Raw genomic sequence first — 23,029 nt, 5'->3', positions numbered from 1 at the left:
TGGTTTATAGCCTGATACTCAACCACTAGAGCCATGCCAGACAATCTATATCTTATTGTTCTTTTTAAAAATATATATATTTTATTGATTTTTTTACAGAGAGGAAGAGAGAGTGATAGACAGTTAGAAACATCGATGAGAGAGACATCGATCAGCTGCCTCCTGCGCACCTCCTACTGGGGATGTGCCCGCAACCAACATACATGCTCTTGACCAGAATCGAACCTGGGACCCCTCAATCCGAAGGCCTAGGCTCTATCCACTGAGCCAAACCGGTTTCGGCTATATCTTATTGTTCTTAGTGATTACATACAGAATATGCTCAAAAGATATTTAACTGACCAGATAATATATTAGGAAGAAAAAGGTTTGATGTAGATAAAGGGGAGTGGCCTACAACTAATTAAATTCTATTTCAGGACAGAATTACTTTCTACAAAATATATTTTTTCAAGGATATTTAAATACATTGAATTTCTTCAGAAAGTTGTACTTCTAGGTTCAAAAAAAAAAATGTTTTCTCCAACTTGTCACTTATTTAAAGTACAAGCTTTCTAATTAAGTGTATGAAGAAATAACTTATCTTGATTTTTATAAATAGTAATCATTATTTAGTGTCATCTTTTTTAAAAAAAAATAGCTTTTTAGTTGCATACTTGGTTGGTTTTATTGTTAACACAAAAATTCTTATTGAGTACATTAAGATATTTGAGTTCCAGGTATGGTTTAACTTTAATTAGATATACTCCATTGCTATATTATTTAAAGTTCTCTTACTCAATTTTCAGTATTGGTAATGGCAGACTAAGTGATTTGGACCAATCTTTTCTCTAAGTAGAATTAGAAAAGAGGGAGCGGGTTTATGTATTTTAAAAACAAAAGCCTGTTTGAAGGCGTTGGAAAGTAAACAAAATAGAAAAGAATTACCAGCCTAGAAATGTGATCCTGACTTTTGAGTATACTTTTTGCCTGGGAGCATTTGCCAATTTTGGTAGAGTGGCTGAGAGCACTTATGGTAGTTTCAAAGGGGCACAGGAATTGTGGGCTTGATCCACAGGTATTGGTGTCTAGTACTTAACCACTGTGGAAGATAAGCCTCACAGTGATTGCAATTCAACTTCAAATCATATCAATCCTGAAATTAAAGGGAGATGATTCTGGATTGCTAGATCCACAGGATGCAATATAAAATCCTTTCTGAAAGATCTTCTATGGAAGATCATCGGAAAACTTCATTTGTTTTTTTAAATTGCAAATGCAATAACTAGGGCACAATAAAAAATAAACAGACCTAGGTAAAAGCAAGGCAGCATGAATAAATCCAGCAGAAACAATGGAGAGTAGAAATAAGTCACAGTATCTCTGGATATTGGAGTTATTAGACAGTGCTTGAAAAATACCCACACTGATGAGATTAAAGAAAATATTGAAAATTTTAACTGGGAACTAAACACTTTTTAAAATGAAAATTCTAGAACTGAATATATAGAGTTAACAAAATTAAGAACACAGGATGGGTTGAATGGAAGATCAGATACAGTTGAAAAGAGACTTAATGAACTTGTAGTTAAATTAGATGAAAACATACAAAAGTAAACATGGAGAGACAAAGTGATGAAAAAAATACAGAAAGGAAATATAAGATGGAGCAAGAAAGGTTAATATATTTAGTAGGAGACCTAAAAGGAGAGATGAGAAATAATGCTGCTGAAGCAAATATTAGAAAGGATTGTTAAGAACTTGACAAAATTGATGAAAGACATCAAGGTAGAGATTCAGGAAGCCTTTGTATCCCAGAGAATAAATGACTTGCAATCTACAATGTGAGTATAGATTTAATATTTAACCCAGACCTTTTGCAGACCTAGGCCTGCCTGAAAATTTAATTTTGGTCTGTCTTCTCATAGCACTATTTTATGGAAATAAGCTGAGTTTAGACAAATACGTGCTAGGAGCTAGTCATCTTAAACTTACTATGAAACTTCATCTGTGGTATTTCATCTGGAGTGAGAGAACTGTGAGTCCTTACATCTATTCAAAGTGAACACTATAAGATGGCAGGAAAACAAGGCACATCTCTGTATGGGGGTGAACCACTTGCACCTTAACTGTCCTTGGCTACTTTTTGTGTGAGTTGGGGAGAGTTCCAAGAAACTATGCCTGTAAATAGTTGCTTGGCCCTCTGATGAGTTTGAAGGTGCTGTGCATGCTGAATTTCCTATCCTATATCCCTCTATAAAGCTATCTAACGTATTGCTGGATTAAAGTTAGTTATATCTGATACTGTGATCCCCCTCCTGGTGGTGGGACAATCATACCTTGAATACGAATGAGGATTCTTAAAAGAAGGCATCACCCAGGAACTTGCTTTGTTTCAAATAAAAAGATTTAAAGTTTTGTAACTCATTTCATTACTACTGAAGATGTGTTTTAAGTATCCTATATAATAAAAAGCTAATATGCAAATTGCCTCCTCTACCATGAATTTGACCAAGGGACAGAGCCTGCCAGCCAACTGCCTGGGGCTCCTCCCCCAGGCCGACACCACCCCCAATTAGCCTCCACATCCCGGCCAACCTCCAGCGCCCCCTCCCCCAGGCCGGCTGGACCCCACCCGTGCATGAATTCGTGCACTGAGCCTCTAGTGATTTTTATAATAACTTTCTTTTATTAACCACAAAAATAGCTTTATTTTCTTATTTTAGATGAGGCAGAAGGTGTGAAAGACTCTTTTGTTCATTTATTCAACAAATATTATGTGCAGTCACAGTTTTAGATCCTAAGATAAACTGTGAACAAAACTGTAAAATGTTATGGCCTTCATAGGAGACTTACAATTTTATGTGCTGGAGAAGACAGAAAACAAAGTAAATAAATTGTTGTATTAGAAGGAATGAGTGCTTTGGAGAAAAAACACAAAGCCAAAAAGTGGCAGAGTGCTGGAGTAGGGCGTATTGGAGTAATTTTCAGTTGGTGGTGACAGAATGCCTATCTGAGCAGCTGACTTAGAGCAAAGACGAGAGGAGATGAAAGCATAATCCATGTTGAAATATAGAAGAGTTTTCCTGGTGAAGCAAACAGTTCTTTAAAAATGTGATTAATGTTCAAGGAACAGAAAGAAGGCAGTATTCTGCTGCTCTACAGTGAGCTAGGTGGAGAGCAGCAGATATTTCAGAATGGTGAGGAAGAGCCATTTCAGTACAGCAGTGTCAGGACTTTTTTTGGCTATTACTGGGAGTGAGTTGGGAACCAATGTAAGATGTTCCTCTTTTCCACTCCCTTCTCTCTCCCTCTCTTCCTCTCTCTAGTCTCCCTCCCTCTCTCTTTTCCTCTCTAAGCATGTCTTTGGGTGAGGATTTTTTTAAAAAAGAAAAAAAAAAACTTGGCTTGGAAGTTTTTTGTTGCTGAATTTCTTTAACTGCACTCTGCTTCAGTTTCCTGTCTACAAAGTGCTGATGATAATAGTAACTTGCCTCTTAGAGTTTTTATATAGTTAAAATTAGTTAGTATACATAAAGTGTTTAGAATAGTTTTTGGCATATAATAAGAGCTATGTAAGTGTTTGCTATTAACATCATTCAGTTTTTAATTACTTCTAGCACCAAGCAGATTGTTGCACATAATGTGTAACTAATATATAATTTTTATAATGTGTGATACAGTCCTTAAGGTTTAGCCTTTATTTTGTAAGTTGTATAATTAGTTAAATAGTAATTTTTGAAACTAAAGAAATTTTGGAGATGCTTCTATATAATAGAGTCACTGAAAACTCATCAGGACTATATTGATTTAAAAAAACAAGTTTTCCAACATGAACATTTATTGGTACCTATATAATCCATATATATAAAAGGCTAAGCGACTGGCCAGCCAGCTGGGATAGGTATGATGCACACTGACCACCAGGGGGCAGATGGTCAACGTAGGAGCTGCCATGTGACAGCAACTTTGCAGAGTGCCCTCTCACATTCCGGGACCCCTCCTAGGGGGATCCCAGACTGCCAGTTTCCGACCCAATCACCACAGGCCAGGCTGAGGGACCCCACCTGCTGGAGGAACCCTGCTCCTATGTAGATGCCCTTTGAGCTGCAGTGCTGCCCCAGGTACAGCCGCCGGAGGTTTGCTCCAGGGTGTGTCTGGCCCATCTTGCTCCGCCAGGCTGGCCACCTTCTAATTAATTTCCTTTCAATGTGCACAAATTTGGACTAGGCCACTGTTTGGTTTGTTTTGTTTTGTTTTCCATAATTACCGTTTCTCCTTAAGATATAACCTCCAGGCTTTTGCCTATTTTCAAAAGAAATGGAAATTTTAAAGTGTGTGTAGTTAGTTATAGGGAGATTGGTATTACTGGCTTGATACTTTTGTTAAGATTTGTAGCCTGTTCCTTCTTTTTCTCAGTTTCATTAGTGATGTTTCACAATTCAGTCTTCTCTCAGAGACTTAACATTATCTGTTGTTCCAATTTTTACGTTTTTAATCTAAGAGATAAGCATCCCTCTCTAACTTAGTGAATGCTGTATATAAAGCATCAGATTGTACTAAACACTAGGAAATTTAAAGCACATGTGAAAAGCCAGTCTGTTCCCATTAGAGTGCAGAAGACATCTATAATAAATTTATTTATACCAATAATTTTCAAACCTGAGTGATTATTAGAATCCTCTTGGGTTCTCTTCCCCCCAATAACAAAACAGTCCTACTCTTAGACCCAAGAACCATTTTGGGGAAGGAAACAGGAGGGTAAAGATTTGTATTTTGAAAAGTTCCTTGGAAAATTGTATGAACAATCAAGTTTGGAAACAGGTGACTCATCTTAATACTGGAAAGAGATTTGTTATATATTGTAACCAAAAGGCATAAATGGCTCTGGAGGAATGCTAAAGAAGGAATAATTGTAATTATGAATACCTAACTTCCGTTAGATTTTGCTATTCTCTTACCCTTCAGGAAGAAACACAAACAAAAATGTAAGGTGTGATCTTTTTTATTAATCAAAAATAAAAGATACCTTTAAAATACTTTGACTTCCTAACTTATAAGGTATTTCTCATCCTAAATTCTTCAGTGAACACTGAGAAGACAACATAGGAACATCTTTTTCTTTCTTCTTCCCTTTCTTCATTTGTTTCCCTTTTTCCTTTTATCTTTCCTTTCCTTTCTTCTTTCCTCTAGCCGGATGGTTTGTAACACTTTAGAAAATTTTCCTGCCTGGAAGAGGGCCAATCTGAATGAACTTTTGTCTATCTTGGGCGCAGAAGGAAAGAAGATTCTGAGCATGGACCCTAACTTCCAGGAAGACTGTGGCTCCCATTTCCTCCTAAGTGCCCCCACCTTCCCTCAGTGTCCATACTAGAGTTGGGTGGCGGGTAGAAACGAGAGGAGATAAGCAGGTGGTGGAAAACTGAAGCAAACCTATAATTTATTTCATTTTGTAAATCACATTAAATGCAAATATTCCTTAACCTTAATGTCCAGTAATGTATGAACAGCTTCTGTGAAAGCATTTGTTTCATTAGATATTTTATGGTGAATATTGTAATGAAAACAACAAAATATGATTTAATGGGTTTGCTAGTTGACATTTTCATATATACTGTAATTAAATTTTACCTCTATTAGAATGGTTTTTATATATTTTTTTCTCATTAAATATATGTTTTTTAAAAATAGTGCTTGTCCTTCTGAAGTATATCAATTTTGAAGCCTAGAAGCCTAGAATTATCTTTGAGCTACTTGGTTTTTACCATTTTTTTTTTTATGTGTGTGTGTGGAGGGGGGGGGGGGGACAGTGGGGGAGAATGTTTGTTTTTGGTTTGTTATTGTCTTTTTATAAGAAAAAAATATTAATTTGAGAGTGCATTCTCAATTATATGTTAACCTAAAATTTTATTACCCCACTGTGTTTAAAAATGTCCAAAATATTTTGAGATGGGAAGAGATTTAACTTTGGTCTCTAAATGTGTATCTGTTGATAGTTCCTACAGATTTCCATATTAGTAGTAGAAGGAAAGAGAGTGAATATTGAAGTATATGTATGGAAAAACATGATTTTTGGTTACAGAGTAAAATCTAAGCTTTCTTATGTGACATCTAATACCCTCTTGGATCAGACCTTCCCCTCCCCCACACCTGCCTCCCCAGCATGCTCACCTACCACTTGCATGGGCACATGCAAGTGGTAGGTGAGCACTACTGAACTGCTTATAGAGCCCACTATAAGCACCACTGAACTGCTTATAGAGCCTCAAGCACCTCATTATGGATTTCGTTTTGTTTTGTTACCCTTGTGCCTTTGCCCTTGCTGCTCACTGTTCCCAGATATCCTTTCTTGCACTTCTATTTGATACATACTATGATACCATTTTTCTGGAAGCCCTTTAAGTACAAAGTGTTGAGTTTTGTAGCCTCAGAAGTAGTAATCATTGGGTGGATGACTGCCATTAAATTGATCTAGCCTTACCCTTTTTCCATTGTAGGAAAGATTTATATTTCTAGTGCAGTATTCTTCAAACTTTCTGAATACTTCTTGAGACAGGGATCTCTTGCTTTACCAGGAAGTCCATTATAGTTTTCCATAACTGTAAATCTTACCAAGTTGTCTCATAAGAACGTCTCTCATTTCTTCCCATTACCTTATAAACAGTAAACATTGTTTAAAAATGTGTAACATAAAGAACTTATGCTTCCATATGCAGTAAAAGTTAACATACTACATTTTCATTATGTTAACCCATTCTTTACCCCGGTTTTACTTGAATTCTTTGAGTGTCCAATGTCACTTGATAATGTGGGCAAAAAGTTCTAAACTGCATTTTATGAAGTTGTGCAGGCTTCATGTGTTTTACTTTGTCATAACTAGTTTTAAAACTTGTGAATGAGAATACAAAAGAAAAGAATGGGACATTTTGTAATATATGTAAATTGCACTAGTGTAGGTAACAACCCCCAGTTTTCAGCTTCCCATTCTACTTTATTTTAAATTCTCATGTGAAGTTTTTTTTCTACTAAATTTCTGTGATTCAAATTCAAGTCCTAAATAAACACCTTTTTAACCAAATAAATTTATAGAAGTGTTACAAACAAATTTTTACATGTATAATCATTCTCACTAAACTTAAAAGCCCCCTTAGGTTAAAAACTCCTGTCCTTATTAATCTTGGAATTCTGTTGTTCTTGTGTGAGATCTATAAATTCAAGTTATTTAAAAAAATAAACAAGTAAATATTTTCTCTTCAATTTCCTTCTTGCCACCCGCAACCAAAAGCAGAAAAGTGCAGATTTCTATTTTTCTCTGGATTCAACACTTATAGACAGTTTTCAATGTCTGTACCAGTCTTTCAAAGTATGGTCTACTAATATTTACTTCAGAATTATTAATTACCTAGAATATGTATATAAAAAGCAAATTTCTAAACCTCAGACTTATAAGTCAAAGTTTCTAAAGGTAAGACCTAGGAACCTTCATTTTTGTGTGTCTTTATAAGACATATAAATCTCTTATTTTATTAAATAGCCTAGAATTACATGGGAGAAAGAAGTAAAGATCCCATCCTGACACATCTAGTCTTGGTCCCACTTGTGGAAATTTGTAGAAAACCAATAGTGTTTGCATATGAGAATGAGAAAAAAAAGTGTTTTCAACAATGGCTACTACAGACTCATTTCACAGGAGTAATAGGCACTATCTCAAACTCTTCCAAGAGCCACATAAGAAGGCTTTCCAAGGTCCCTTTGGAAGTTGGTCACTTTGGAAGAGGTTGTAAAAACCAATTCTAAGGGGGTAACATTGGGTAGTAAGAGGCTGGGGTTCTTTTTCATCTCATTGGCAAAAAGAAAGGCTAGAACATTCTTTTTTAAAAATATATATTTTATTGATTTTTTTTACAGAGGAATAGAGAGTTAGAAACATCGATGAGAAAGAAACATCAGCTGCCTCCTGTACACCCCTTACTGGGGATGTGCACACAACCAAGGTACATGCCCTTGACCGGAATCGAACCTGGGACCCTTCAGTCCACAGATCGATGCTCTACCCACTGAGCCAAACCGGTTAGGGCAGACTAAAACATTCTTGTACATAATACTTGTACTAAATCAGGATCTTAAAGCTGGAGCCCAAAATCTGTCTCCCAGGAAGCAGCATGTCTTGATGTTTAATCAGCCAAATTTGGTCAAATGCATGCATATATATATATATATATATATATATATATATATATATACACACACAAACACACACACACACACATACACACACACACACACATATATCCTAAGCAACCATTATGGCAGAATGATTAGTCACTATGACATGCACTTAGCAGACAGGCGGGCAGGTGAGTGGTTAGGGGTGAGCAGGAAGGCAGATAGGCAAGTGGTCCCAGATTGCGAGAGGGATGTCCTACTGCCAGATGTCCGACTGCAGGGATTGAGCCTAACCCAGCAGTTGGACATCCCCCAAGGGGTCCTGGATTGCAAGAGGGTGCAGGCCGGGTTGATGAACCATCCCCCCCTCATGCATAAATTTCATGCACTGGGCCTCTAGTTTATTATAAAGGCTATAGCCCAGGAGCAGCCAAATGGAAAAGATGCATAGAGACAGTTATTGGTGGGGATGGTGTGGCATGGGGCTCCCATGCCTTCTCTGGACAAGCCATCTTTCCATTTCTATCACTTCAGTGTGTTCACCAACTCAGAAGCTCCAGAATTTCTATTTTTATAACACTGCCCATGGGATTTGTATATAATCAAGTGCTATAACATATTCAGGTTTTGAACTTTTTTATTTTTACATTTGCTTTGTAAGAAATTTGTTGAAATTACAAGTTAAATTTTACTTAATTAAATATTCCAAGACCCTAACTGGCCACAAAAAGAAGTGAAGGCAATTTAAATCCAGCAGTGAGCTCTGGGAATTTATTGTTAAATGCTATTTCTTTGATTTTTCCTTTCAGCCTCTGACAGATTAACGTCCTTGTTTCCTTTTGGCTTTATCATTCTTCTAAGTCATTTAAGCCCAAAACTCCTAAATCATTATTGTTGCATCCCGTTTTTATCTTCAAATATTCATCCAACAGCAATAATACTTTGTTTGAAACATCCGATATTTCTTTTTCTTTTCCCATTTATTTATGTTTTTCATCTCCTCATTCTTCTTCCTCCCTCCCTTCACAGATTACTACCAAAGCTTTATATTCTCTTTAGATTAGCTTTTGTATACTGCTACCAAATATTCTAAATCATTACACAAAGGAATTCACAGTCAAACATTGTTCATTACCTTTAATTGATCCTAAGTCATTCAGAAAACTTCCTTTCAAAATCAATATTTGCATGTTACTCCAAGTAGTATATTTGACTATCATTAAAAATTAGGAAAAAATTCATAAATATATTTCTTCAACTTGATTATTTTATATTTCACTTCAGGTGCCTTTATCTAATTTAAACATTGTATTTTTACCTTCACAATTAAATAAGATTTTTAAGAAAATCCAGTTTCAATTATAGGGAAAACTACCCAGAAGAACTGATTCAAAAGTAGTTCAGATTTCAAATTTAAGTAATTAATTAGAAGTCAATCTTTAAAATAAGTATAGAATAATCATAGATGTGAATTTATGTCACTCTCCTTTAATTATTTCTTTCCTCTTGTGTTTGATTTTAGGCACTGCTAATCTAAACTGCTAGCAGTACTCAAGATTTTTAAGAATTTAAAGTAATGCTACTTGTCCAACCTTATTTCTATTTTCTAGCACAAAACATATATATTAAGTTTCTTTATTGCCCCCATTCTATTTTTAATCTTACCTCTGAACTTATGTTCATGTTGTTTCCCATATATCTGTATTGCCTTGTTCTCTCCCTCTTACCTAAATTCTCTTATCCATTTTTTAACCCAACTCCTACTATTCTATCCCTTTCTTAACCATTTCATCTCCTTCATTTCTGGCTTCTCACAGCTGCTGATACACCTATAGAGTGCACTCCACCAGCTGCCATTCAGGTATATTCTTCTATAATTGTACTTCATTAGTATGATTCCAGTTATATTCCTTGCTTCTACTTTAAGAGCAAAAAATATCAACACCAGCAGCTACTTAGTTTTTTAGGAGTTCGAATTATGTTAAAATTATGTTAAAATTTAAGGCTGCTTAACTAGAGAATTTACTTTATGGTTTTGATCAATTTTATAAGATCATAACTATAGTGATTATAATGATATAGTGGTAGTCATTGTTGCAACAACTGTGAAGAAATGGGTATTCCTATCTAATAAGAGAGTAATATGCAAATTGACCATCACTGCAACACAGAGGATGGCTGTCCCCATGAGGTCAAGGATGGCTGCCCCCATACAGACACAAGATGGCTGTCAAAAGATGATTGGCAGGGGAGGGCAGTTGAGGGAAGGGGTCCAAGGCCTGTAGGGGAGGGCAGTTGGGGGGACCAATCCTGCAAGTGAGGGCAATTAGGAGTGACCAGGCCAGCAGGAAAGAGGCATTTGGGGGAGGGGGACTAGGCCTGCAAGCGAGGGCAGTTGGGGGCGACCAGACCTTCAGGGGAGGGCAGTTGGGGGCGACCAGACCTGCAGGGGAGGACAGCTAGGGGCGACCAGGCCAGCAGTGGAGGGCAGTTAGGGCGACCAGGCTGGCAAGGGAGGGAAATTAGGGGTGACTGGGCCAGCAGGGGAGGGCAGTTGGGGGTGACCAGGCCTGCAGGGAAGCAATTAGGTGTTGATCAGGCTGGCATGGGAGTGGTTAGGGGGTGATAAGGCTGGCAGACAGAAATGGTTATGAGCAATCAGGTAGGCAGACAGGTGAGTGGTTGGGAGCCAGCATTCCTGCATTGTGAGAGCAATCCTATTGGGATCGGGCCTAAACAGTCAGTTCAACATCCCTAGAGGGGTCCCAGATTGGAGAGGGTGCAGGCTGGGCTGAGAGACAAACCTCTTCCCCTTCACAAATTTTGCGCACCAGGCCTCTTTTTTTTCTTTTTAAAAAATATATTTTATTGATTTTTTAAAGAGAGAAAGATAGAGGAATAGAGAGAATCATCAATGAGAGAGAATCATCAATCAGCTGCCTCTTGCACACCCCCTACTAGGGATGTGCCTGCAACCAGGGTACATGCCCTAGACCTGAATTGAACCTGGGACCTTTCAGTCCACAGGCTGACACTCTATCCACTGAGCCAAACCGGTTTCAGCTCTAGTTTTGATTATAAAGAAATGGGTATTTTAATAAGAATAACTGCCATGTATTTTTTGGGTGTGTATAATATGCCTGTTCCTTTTTGGTTAGATACTTTACTGTGTTTTCTTTTGAGTTTTTATAAAATTTCTATAAAGAACCTAAGATCATTTATTTTATAGCTGAAGAAATTGAGTCTCTAAGAAGGTTAAGAAATACTATGACAGACGCAAAATGCAGCTCCAGGTCTCCCTGTCTTAAATCCATTGCAGTTTCTACTGTGTTACATGGTATAGCTAAAATAATACGGAAGTCTTGAAACAGCTTTACTCAGAGTATTCTGGAGGAATTGTGCAAATAGCACTAGTAACTAGATATTCACAGTTCCATGCTCAGAGGCCCTCCTCAAGTCAGAGTTTTTCCCCATCAGCTATGCCTTGCAAGCACATGAGTCTCCAGCTTTATGCAGGAGAGTATCCCAAAGCCTAGAGTTATTGGCCTGTGAAGGAAACTAGGTGTCTGGAGGTACTATTTGAGTGCTGTGTGGTAAGGGAAATTAAGTTGCTTAGGTTCTTGATGAGAAGGGAGAAGACTTTGGAAACCATTGGGAATGAAGGAAGGGTGATAAATGTATGGGATATTTTTGTGTATCTCAGTCCTTCTCTTGTACATGTTTTTTACAACTTTTTCTCCCGGAGTAAAGATCACTTTGAGTTTGTATCTTGTGTGTCTTTTCAATGGTTTTCAAATCCTGTTTATTTTCCATAGCTTGTCTGAATGCATTAAAGTGTGTTTAAATAAGAATCTAATGCAGTCAGGAAGTTGGTATAAAAAAGACTGGGTAGCAAAGGCTGCTTAGTAATGAAGCACACCAAAATGGAACCTGCAGGTACTAACCATGTAGACAAATGAAAAATGCCTTTGTCTACAAATTGCAGTGATCCTACATAAACATGGAGGTCTCTGTCTGGCTTAGCACAGCTATCTAAGTCTGATCGTTCCCCTCCATACAAGCTGAGACACCTGTATTTCAGGTACTGCTCTCTTTGCCACTTGTTAATATCTGCTGAGTAAGTGTACTGGGTTTTTAAAAAATTTTATTGAATTTATTGAAGTGACATTGGTTAATAAAGTTACAATATATATATAAGATTACACACACACACACACACACACACACACACACACACACACACTGCTTGGTGCACAAATTCGTGCACTGGGCAAGTGGGGGAGTGTCCCTTATCCCAGCCTGCACCCTCACGCAGTTTGGGACCCCTTGCTCCTTACTACCTGCCCGCTCACTCCTTACTGCTCAGCTTGCTGCTCCTTAGTGCTGCCATGGAGGCTGGAGAGGCTCCCACCACTGCCCCACTGCCACTGTGCTTGCCAGCCATCAGCCTGACTTCTGGTTGAGCGGTGCTCCCCCTGTGGAAGTGCACTGACCACCAGGGGATAGCTCTTGCATTGAACATCTGCCCCTTGGTGGTCAGTGTGCATCATAGTGACCAGTCGTTCCAGTTGTTCCACCATAACAATTGCTTAGGCTTTTATTATATAGATGGAACTACCTGACAGTGTGCCCCCCTGAGGGGTCCCGATTGCAAGAAGGTGCAGGCCAGGCCAAGGGACCCCACCCGTGCACAATTGGGGCTGTGGAGGGCTCCAGGTTATATCCAGCCTTTCTTTCAGTCTTGATTGGCCAACCCCAGCAGCAAACTAACCTACCAGTTGGAGCATCTGCCTCTGGTGGTCAGTACACGTCATAGCAAGCAGTTGAGTGGCCTTAACATATCATTAGCATGTTACACTTTGATTGGTTGAACAGACAACCAGACATTGAGCATATTAGGCTTTTATTATATAGGGTATCATCTGTGTCATATTATGAGTTTACCACCCAAAGTCAAGTCTCCTTCCCGTTACCATTTACACCCCCCCACCACCACCTTTATCCTCTTCTTCCTTTCCTGACAGTATACTGGATTATTAATAGACCACCAAGTGAGGTTAACTCTGCATCCATCTTAACTGATTTATGAGTAACCTTGTGGTTTTTGAAAATAGAGATTGTTTCATGAAACTAAAGACAAAAAGTGGAATGAAAATAGAAATATTATTTTTCTGAGGGACCACATTGGTTTAACTAGTCCAGGATTATCAGTAAAGGTCAATCAGTAGTTTAGATATGAAGGAGCTCATCAGAGTTGGCTTTCATTAATCTTTCTCATTAAGAATTGATTTAAGAAAGTGCATTTTCCAAAATATAATTTATGTATTCTTTTACTTGTACCCAAATTTCCAAAATGACCACTTTCAGGCGGAAAAGCTGGTTATTAATTATTAATGTCTTAGGTACTAAATTTAAATTTTAGTTTTTAATGGAGTGGGTTCTGCTGTAGGTATGGGATGAGGCGGGAGTGACAGTGACATTTCTAATGCACTGAGATACTATATACAGCACCAGGGTATGCTATAAGCAAGCCACAGCTGGCAATTTATTTATAACTGATTGTGTGAGAATCCTGTTTGTGGTTATGAAAACCCCATATCTTTTACTCTGAGCAGTTATTACATCAAACAGTTGTTGAATAACTAGTCTTATTTTTCTAGGCTCTTTATTATTTTTTTAAAAGATATTTTTATTGATTTTTTACAGAGAGGAAGGAGAGGGAGAGAAAGTTAGAAATATCGATGAGAGAAAACATCAATCAGCTGCCTCCTGCACACTCCCTACTGGGGATGTGTCCACAACCAAGATACATGCCCTTGACCAGAATCGAACCTGTGACTCTTGAGTCCACAGGCTGACGCTCTACCCACTGAGACAAACCGGAAATATTTTTAATATCCACCCCTAAGAGCAGCTTATAGTACGTATTCCCTAATTACAAACACAAATTCCTTTGGTTACCTAATAAAATGATAATGTCATAACAGAAAATTTTAAATTTGATGCAAGGGAAAAAATAGGACAATCTATGCTACTTTGCTGTACAAATCCAAGCTGCCCTACAGATACCATGAACTTACATCTCTGTGTCCTATGATCTGCTTGGATTCCTCTGTGTTCTCTTTGGATTCTCCTATGTGCTCCAGAAATTGCCTTCAAGCAGAAAGCCGGAGCAATTATAGGACTCAGCTCATTTGTTTCCCTTCTCATAAGAATCACAGTCTTGCACTGCTTATTGCCCAATGTTGTCTTACAGATTTTAATTTTTTTAGTTGGTAAAAGAGCAAATGTGTTCCAGTTACTCTGCCATGGCCAGAAGTGGGACTTATTGGGATTTCTTCTAACATGTTTAAATCTATAATAAAATTAGTTCACATTTAAAATCAATTATGTATATATCTAGGAATAAGTCCTTTAATTGCAAAGTAGTGAATGATTAATCAAGATTTTAATATATTAGCTATGATGGCACTTTTATAGGCAAGCTAGCTTTGTATCAGTGTGAGTATAATATTACTCACTTTATAAGTAAGGTGGTTTTTTGTATATGTATCTTTTATTTTTATAAAACATTTGCTGCTAATTTTTCCATTATCTTAATCTCTTTACAGTAAGAAGAAAATATTAGGTGCAATATTAGCTTAACCTTGAGGAGAGTTTGTAACAAAACTGTCAGTTTCCAAGAAAGAGGGAGAAAATGAAAATTACTGGCTAGTGTGTTTATTTCACTTAGCAAGTGAAAACAGCTCATTAAGCCAGAACTTATTTACATTTGGGCTCTAGCAGACTACAGCTGCTGCTAAGAACTACCAGTCATTCAAATTGCAAGTAAAAATCACTTGAAACCCACAGTAATAACCTTATATTTACCACTTTCATACTTCTATGCCTAAGTAAAATACTAGGTTTTATTTTATTGTATTGGTTTTATGGTCAGCTTTTAGCAACCTTTGTTTTTTTGTGGACTATATTGTGTTGACATCCTATCTAACAAAGAGGGAATATGCTAATTGACCATCACACCCTCACAAAGATGGTGGGGCCCACAGCTAATAAGGAGGGAATATGCTAATTGACTGCCATGCCCTCAAAGATGGCGGTGCTTAGTCCCCACAGCCCGTGAGGGCAGCAGGCACGCAGCAAGGCCAGGCCCACCCCAGGCGGGTCTAGCTGCTCCATGTGCCTGCCTCCGTAGTACCCCAGTTCCCTCAGCCCCCCAGCCACCCAGGGCCGGCCCGAGGCACAGGCAAGTCTTGGATGTCAGCTGCCTGGCTTCCCAGGGCTGCCCAAGACTCAGGTAACCAGGGCTGGCTGAGGCTTGAGCTGCTAGCAGTAGCAGCAGCAGATGTGTGATGGGGGCATCGCCTTCCCCCGATTGCTGGGTCACTTCCCACCCCTGAGGGCTCCTGGACTGAGAGAGGGGGCAGGCCAGGCTGAGGAGACCTCCACCCCCTCCCACTCCAGTGCATGAATTTTCATTCACCAGGCCTTTAGTCAGTTAATAAAATTATATAGGATTCAGGGATACAATTTTATAATGCATTGTCTGTATATTGTATTGTGTTTTCACTACCCAATTCAAGTCTCCTTCCTTCACCATCTATAATAACTGGTTTTATTTTTCTGTTGCATGCAAAAATTAATTTGTTGTCAACCAATACCTGGTTATCTAAAAGACAGTTTTATCTTAAATCTCTTTTTTATAAGTTCATGGTCTTTGCAGGATGGAGATATATGGAGATGTAAACTTTTTTTTTTTTTTTCATTGTTTGTTAGTATGAACAGTTTTGAGTGTTTCTAAGAATTCATAGAACAACACTTTGTCACCTATATGTTAGTCCCAAAAGACAGTTCCAACTGGGCTCTTAACTTCCTACGTTATCTTCTTTGTAAATGAGATATTTATCTGTCTCCACAGGAAAAGATGTTTAGTGTTAGCACTGTGGTAGCATCTGATATGGCATCACTTGTTAATGCCACAATAGTCCTGAGGTTACAAAAGACATTGTTTCTGGTGGATAGCTATCAGATGTCTTCCTACTTAGGTTTAGTGTAGTAATTATACAGACTTCAGATTCCTCTTATGTGGTGATGTATTATTTAATTGAGCCTAGTCTTTCATACGAGGCTCAAATAAATAATATGTAATTTATAACCTCTAAAACTGGCAGAGGGGGTGGGCCTTCATCTCTACCAGGTTTCACTCCTTCCTTCTTTGTATTAAAAGGTGACTAGAGCCTGGCTGGTGTGGCTTAGCGGTTGATTATAAATCTATGAACCAGGAGATCACGTTTTGATTCTTAGTCAGGGCATAAGCCTGAGTTTTGGGCTCGATCCCCAGGAGGGGTCATGAAGGGCCCATTCTCTCTCTCTCTCTCTCTCTCTCTCTCTCTCTCTCTCTCTCTCTCTCTCATCATTGATTTTTCTGACTGTCCCTCTCCATTCCTCTCTGAAATCTGTGTGTGTGTATTTTTTAAGGGGACTAGAATTAAAATGGCAGAAAGAGATAGAACTTTGGTCATAAAATTTTCACCATCCTATCATTGTATGTTCCATTGTATGTATAGCAGAGAGAGCAGCTTTGGGTGACTGCAGTGTTTGAAGATGGTGACCAGGGCTTTCTTGGAGATTGGAGTCTTTGCTCAAACAGAAACTAGTTCAGTCACTGCTATTTGTGGCTTCCTATCTGGAAGGTGTTCACAGAAGGATCATGTCTGGGTCCAAAGTGGATGTTGAAACTAATTCTAAAAGTGAATACTGTATTACCCCTGTTACTATTTTCAGGAATACATGTGCTGATTTAAGGGAAAACCTCCACTAGGAAAATACTGGAGGAAGAGAGGAAAAAGTTCTTAGCATCCCTGACCAGGTATGAAAAATAAATGATAGAGACTTATTAACAGGAGAAGAGCATACAGACTTATTTAAGCTTTATGTGACACAGGAACCTTCACAAGGAAATGAAGACCCAAAAAACAAGCCTGTGTAATTGGTGCTAAGTTTGAGGAAGAGGGGCAGTCCTGTAGAATGTGGAATGTTACAGAGCAGGAAGGAAACAGCAAGGCCTGTTTGTTTGGATTCTTGGCATCCCTTTGTCTTTGGAGATAAGGGTGTTGCTTTCTTCTGCTGATAGGGTGGGCACCTCTCACCTGAAGGCTTTATGACCTGATTTGTGTTGGGAGTGGTCAGAGAGATCTTCCTACTTCTGTTGTTTTCTTAAATCCCTTTAGCTTATAGTATACAGTATGCCAAGGTGCCATGTTTTGAGGGTTTTTTGTTGTTGTTCCAAACCCCCCTACCAGGAATTCTCATGCCCATGCCAGCAAAAAACATGTCTTTTATTCCTTCTTGACATAATCATGGATTTTATCACTACCAACTACAACCAAGAAATGTGATACTAAAATTTTGAGGGGTAGTAGAAAAAATTATTTCCTGTCACACCAGTAGCAAAAACATGACCATTTTCCAAAAGTAACTTTACTAGGAATCAAAGGAAAGTAAAAAAATAGAAATGTACGAGTTTATAGAGCCCAGATGCCTGACTTTCCCAGATGCAGATCAGGAGTTTTCTTTCTTGTCTTCATCACCTTGTCATGAAGCCTGTAGAATATTCAGCAGACTCTCTTCTTCATTGAGGCTTGACTACATTACGTGTTTCTCATAGCTGTTGTTTGGACTTGGTCATTCCATCAGCCATGTGGCCTCTGTGGCATTTTGAGTCTGTCTGCCTCCTTTTAGCTGCCTACTCTGAAAAACAAAAAGACTTTATACACTTCTAAGCTCCAGACTCTTCTTTTCCAACAGGAGACATGTCCCAACTCTTCTTACTTAATGAGTTTCCTTCTGTTCAACTCAGTCTTGTCCATTTCGTTCCTACTTGCCAGAGAAATGATTTTTTCCTAAAGCTTAGAATATAAAAATGCATTACCACATACATTCTATTTCAAGTAAGCGCCAAAGTTATTAAAAATGCATATACTGAGTGATAGAATTAGAAAGACAGCCTTTCTTCTTCCAGGTGGACATTCACACTTGTTTGTTTTCCTATACCGAATAGCTGTCCATAGAGATTTACGACAGAGATGTTGGCAGCATTTGCATCAATTACTGGTGTTTTATGAGAGAAAATGAATGAAAGGGGAGTTTTCTGGGGAAAGGATTATGCACTTTGTTTTTCTCAAGTTTTATTGGTGTTTTCTTCCAATCTTTGTTTCTTTTAGCTTTCCTTCTAGTAGTAATTTATTCTTTTATTTTTCTTTACATTTGAAAGTTTCCTACTCTGCTTCCAACTTTATTATTTTTATTAAAACTTAATTCCCAAAATAAGGAATTTTGTGTTTAAAATTTGTAGTTAAAATCATGTTCAAGTTGGTTCCCCATTTTACATTCTGTTAGTTTCTTGGGGTGAAGGGAAGAAAGGAGGACGAAGAGGAATTTATTCTCTTGGACTGCCCTCCAAAGAATCCTTCTCTATATTTTAAAAGTTCTTATTCTTTTTTAGGAGTCCAATGTGCTGATTGCTGCTAACAGTCAGGGTACAATTAAGGTAAGTTATTTATTTTATACATCTGCATTTTAAATTCAGTTCAATTTTTAGACTATAACTGTAACATGGAAATAGAGTTATACTAGCCTTAGAGGTATTTCCAAATCCTGAGTCTATGTCTACTTGGAAATGGTTTTGATTGAAGGGGAAAAGAATAAGTAGCTTGCAACCATGGAGAAGATGATAGTACTTATTATAGGTTACATGAATGTTCAGTGGATTGATCAGTGGTCAGAATGAAAAACAGGCAGTGGCTGTTAAGCATTTGCTGTGGGCCAAGCTCTGTTCAGCTTCTTTTCTATGCCAGTCCAAAGACCCTCAGGGCCTTCCAAGATAGAGCTGATGATGCTTAGACATTCACCAGATTTAAAAATATCTTACTCTTCTTCATGTCCTCTTCCCTGACAAGTGGGTTTTTCTTCAGTTGCCAAGGAAAGAAAAGGTATTTTAGTGTTCTGTTGAAAATTGATCAATTTTGTGATCTTACCATTAGTGTGATCCAGTGTCTCTGGGCCCACAGTCTCAGTGTCAAATTCATACATACTTTTGTAGTTAAGAGCTTACGGAAGTAAAAATTATACCTAATTATACCATTGGATTTTAACACTTGGGCACAATACATTGGACAAATAAGTCCTGATCTAAGCAGTGAACTTTTTAAACAAAATACCATTTTGGAGGAGTTTTTTAATATAGGTGTTTAATCTCTTATTCTGTGGGTATCAATTCTTTCCACATATTCTCTGTTGATATAGAGATATCTAGAAGTTGTTTATTTTTTTAAAAATATGTATCTTATTTCCCCTGCCACATAGTGTTAATTTTGCCATGATTTCCTTTCACTCATCCTAAGTGGGGAATGACTTAGCAACCACGGGAGCAAATCCAAGCTTAACACCCTGTCCTACAGATGAAGGGAGCAAACTCGAAGCAGAACTGCACTGTTAGCTGCCAAACTCATTCCTTTCTAAGCAGCTAGTTTCTCCACTTGGAAAGCCTCATTAGAGAGCCATGGGCAGCTTAAACGAAAGCCAGGCTTTTGAACTGATCAGTGTTACGTTCTGAAAGCCTCAAGCAAGATAGTAGAGGTCTTGGAATCTCTGTTTTAAATGGTTCTCTGTAGTCTCTCAATCTCCCTTTATCTTATTTTCATGACAAACCATTTATTGAAAAAGCTGCACCTTATTCTTCTGTAAGTTTGACCTTTGAGGCTATTGGAATTGCTAAATTAAGCTCAAAGTTACATAAGCACTTATAGAATCTTAGTGACAAGTCTAAGATTTTGTTCAATAGCATTGACCTCTTATGTTAAGTAGCCTGCTTGCTAACCATAAAGATAAAAACCATTTTGGAAACACAGGTATAAGGCAAACCTTAGCACTAACAGAAGGGGGAATAGTTGCTCCTTTAATTCTTTGCCCCCTAGAATTACACTCTCCATCTTACATTCTTTTTGACAGTGGCTTGTAATTTTTCTCATGTTTTATGTTCTTTCTTAGCCATTTCTTCTATTCTTCTTATAACTGATCACTGCTTCTTGTCATTTTTAATTTTAGCGATATCTCACTTTTCTTGTGTGACAAGACTCTACTGTAATAACTAGAAAGATATTTTGACACCAGATGCTTAACTAGAAAATATGTGAAACAATAGGCAAAGGCAAAATATTAGGTTCTGTATACCTTGATACTGTAAACTGTTTATCAATGGGAGAAATAAATAGCTTAAAATCCTAAACAGCAATACTTAAACTTTTCTTAAGAATATAGTAAGACACCAAAAGTAGGTTTACAGTTGTATCCACTTTTGATTATAATAATTAATAAATAAAAACACAAGAATAAACACAGAGTTCTAACTGGTTTGGCTCAGTGGATAGAGCATTGGCCTTCAGACTGAAGGATCTCAGGTTCCATTCTGGTCAAGGGCATGTACCTTCGTTGCGGACACATCCTGTGTAGGAGGCAGCTGATTGATGTTTCTCTCTCATCGATGTTTCTAACTCTCTATCTCTCTCCTATCCTATCAGTAAAAAATCAATAAGATATATATATTTTTTTAAAGAGTAAACCGTTTATTCTTGTATTATTATTTATTAACTTAGTATTATATTCAATTATGAACCTACTCTTGCCATACCCTGTATATGTTAAAAAATGTTATATCTATGCTATGCATCAGCCAGTTTCTTTCTAATTAACTGGAGATAACTAATCTCAGAGCATTCATCCAACTGTTCAATTGAAATCAAGAAAGGATTAATGACTAATTCCTTCAAATTCTTTGGCATTTTAGCAGTTAGCGTAAGTTTTCCTGATTTAGTTCTCCATTTACAATATAGTAAAGATGCATTACTAGTAAACTCTTTATATGTTTTTAAACTTTTTATTAAACTGATCTTTTTTTCCCCCTAATTAGGTGCTGGAATTGGTATGAAAGGTTTATTCAAGTTAAATTGTACTTGGTCCTGCTGAAGTATATCTGCAGCCAACAGTGAAAGAAGATAGAGACTGTCACAAGTTTCCCCCCAATATCATCATGGGTTTTTAATTTGTTTTGAGTATTTTTTCTTTTACTTTCCCCCCTCCTTTATGCTCTTTGGGACATTGGGAATGCCCAGTGAACTCTGCACCATCAATGTAACTGTGGACTTTGCTGCTGTTGATGGTGTAGTTATCTAATTTTTGTGATAGGGAAACAAATTCTTTTAAATAAAAGTAAATAACAAAAAATAATAAAAGTTTATTGAGCCATAGTTGAGCTGGGAAAGTTTGTATCAGTTGTGGCAAGAGATGGTAATCTCCTCAAGAAGTAGCACACATAATCTGTAGAATAATGTACACAGTGAGTAGTTTTTAAGGCCCATATTTTCCCACCTCTTTGGAATTATACATGTCAACATAAATGTAAAAGTATGTGGGTTCCTTTCAGTGAATTTAATGTTTACAGTAGGTGGGAATATTAATAACTTTACCATACGAATTCCTTTCTTCATTCTCTGGCCAGATTTCTCTCGTCAGCAAGTGCTATACTCCTCAGTCCCTCTGATTCTGACCAAAGATCTAAAATTTTGACTTAAGATCACATTCACACAGAAAGGGGATGTCAGTCTGTGACAGGTATCTTTGTCTCTAAAGTGTCACACATATATGTCATAAGCCTTAAATGCAGGTAAATCAACTTAGTTCAACCCCTGCACTTTCTGTAAAGAGCCAAACAGTAAATATTTTCAGCTTTGCAGGTCATAAGGTTTGTATCTATATGCAACTCTGTCTTGTAGCAGGAAAGCAGCCACAGATAGTAGGTAAACAAGTGGGCATAGCAGTGAAATGGGTGGAGGGTTGAATTTGTCCCACAGATAAAGGTTTGCCAGTCCCTGGCATAGAGGTAAAGAATTTGAAGCCCTTTTACCCAAATTTCCAAGCCATGTAATCTCTTAGACTGTCTAGTTACTTTTCTAAATAGTTTTCAGTTTGTAGAAGGAAAGAAGTTGGTGGAGTAGCAGGTTAAGCAAAAGTAATGTAAAGCCTTCTATTTGAGCTACTTTAAAAATCTGAATGCTTTTTAGAAAAAGTTATAAACAGAATTAACTCCATATATTTTTTTAAAATAGACACTTGGAGAAACTTGGTATGAATAACTATATAAATAATATATGTTTTGTAACACCTTCCAACAGAGTCTGGAAAAATAAAGTGTGTTATTCTCAAACATATTAATATTCTGCAGCAAAACACACACACACACACACACACACACACACACACACACACACAAAAGGAACACCAAAAAACTTTCACTTTACATGGGTTTAATAAAAGCTAAAAATAGTCTTGCATCAATCCAGATCAGGTTTTTTGTTTTTTTAATCCTTACCCAATGATATGTTTTATTTATTTATTTATTTATCTATTTATTTTTTAGAGAGAGAGAAGGAAAACATTGATTATTGCCTCCCACACACACACCCCAATCACAGATTGAACCCACAACCTAGGTATGCGCCCTCACTGGGAAAGCTATATGGGAGGATGCCCCAATAAATGGAGCCACCCAGCCAGGGCCAGAATAGTTTTTACCATCCAATGAGTTTACCGCTAACATGGGTGAAATTTTTTTATTTTCAACTTCACAGTTATATCTTACTAACTTCTGGGAGTTGATAAACTTTTGGACTCAATTCTGAGAGGAAAGGTCACTGTCATTCAAAAGTTATGCCTGTCATCAGTCAGAAGAGTGTTAGTTGACCTTTGTTTCTAAGACTCATGAGCGACCTTTTGCAGAGGTGCAGGAGGAATATTCAAGTGTAGGTTCTTCTCCTGAAGAACTTCATGT

The 23,029-nt window shown here is 37.6% G+C and overlaps 1 protein-coding gene across 3 annotated transcripts in view; it reads left to right on the top strand.

Moving 5' to 3' along the window:
- The window catches only part of COP1 (COP1 E3 ubiquitin ligase), a 95,714-nt gene extending 74,265 nt beyond the window's left edge, over positions 1-21,449 (top strand). For 2 of the 3 annotated variants that reach the window (XM_084865206.1, XM_084865205.1), the window contains exons 19-20: positions 18,650-18,694; positions 21,113-21,449. In XM_084865206.1, coding sequence (XP_084721332.1) covers positions 18,650-18,694; positions 21,113-21,130 — 63 coding nt within the window. In that variant the 3' untranslated portion in view covers positions 21,131-21,449. Of the gene's footprint in view, positions 1-5,172; positions 5,670-18,649; positions 18,695-21,112 lie in introns of those variants that run through there. The other variant, XM_084865207.1, reaches the window with a different exon arrangement.
- The last annotated feature ends 1,580 nt before the right edge of the window (positions 21,450-23,029 follow it).

This window comes from Pipistrellus hanaki (genome assembly GCF_964339955.1).
Source record: "Pipistrellus hanaki genome assembly, chromosome: 18".
NCBI lineage: Eukaryota > Metazoa > Chordata > Mammalia > Chiroptera > Vespertilionidae > Pipistrellus > Pipistrellus hanaki.
The sequence above is the reverse complement of the archived record's forward strand: the minus strand, read 5'-3'. Positions and strand labels throughout refer to the sequence as shown.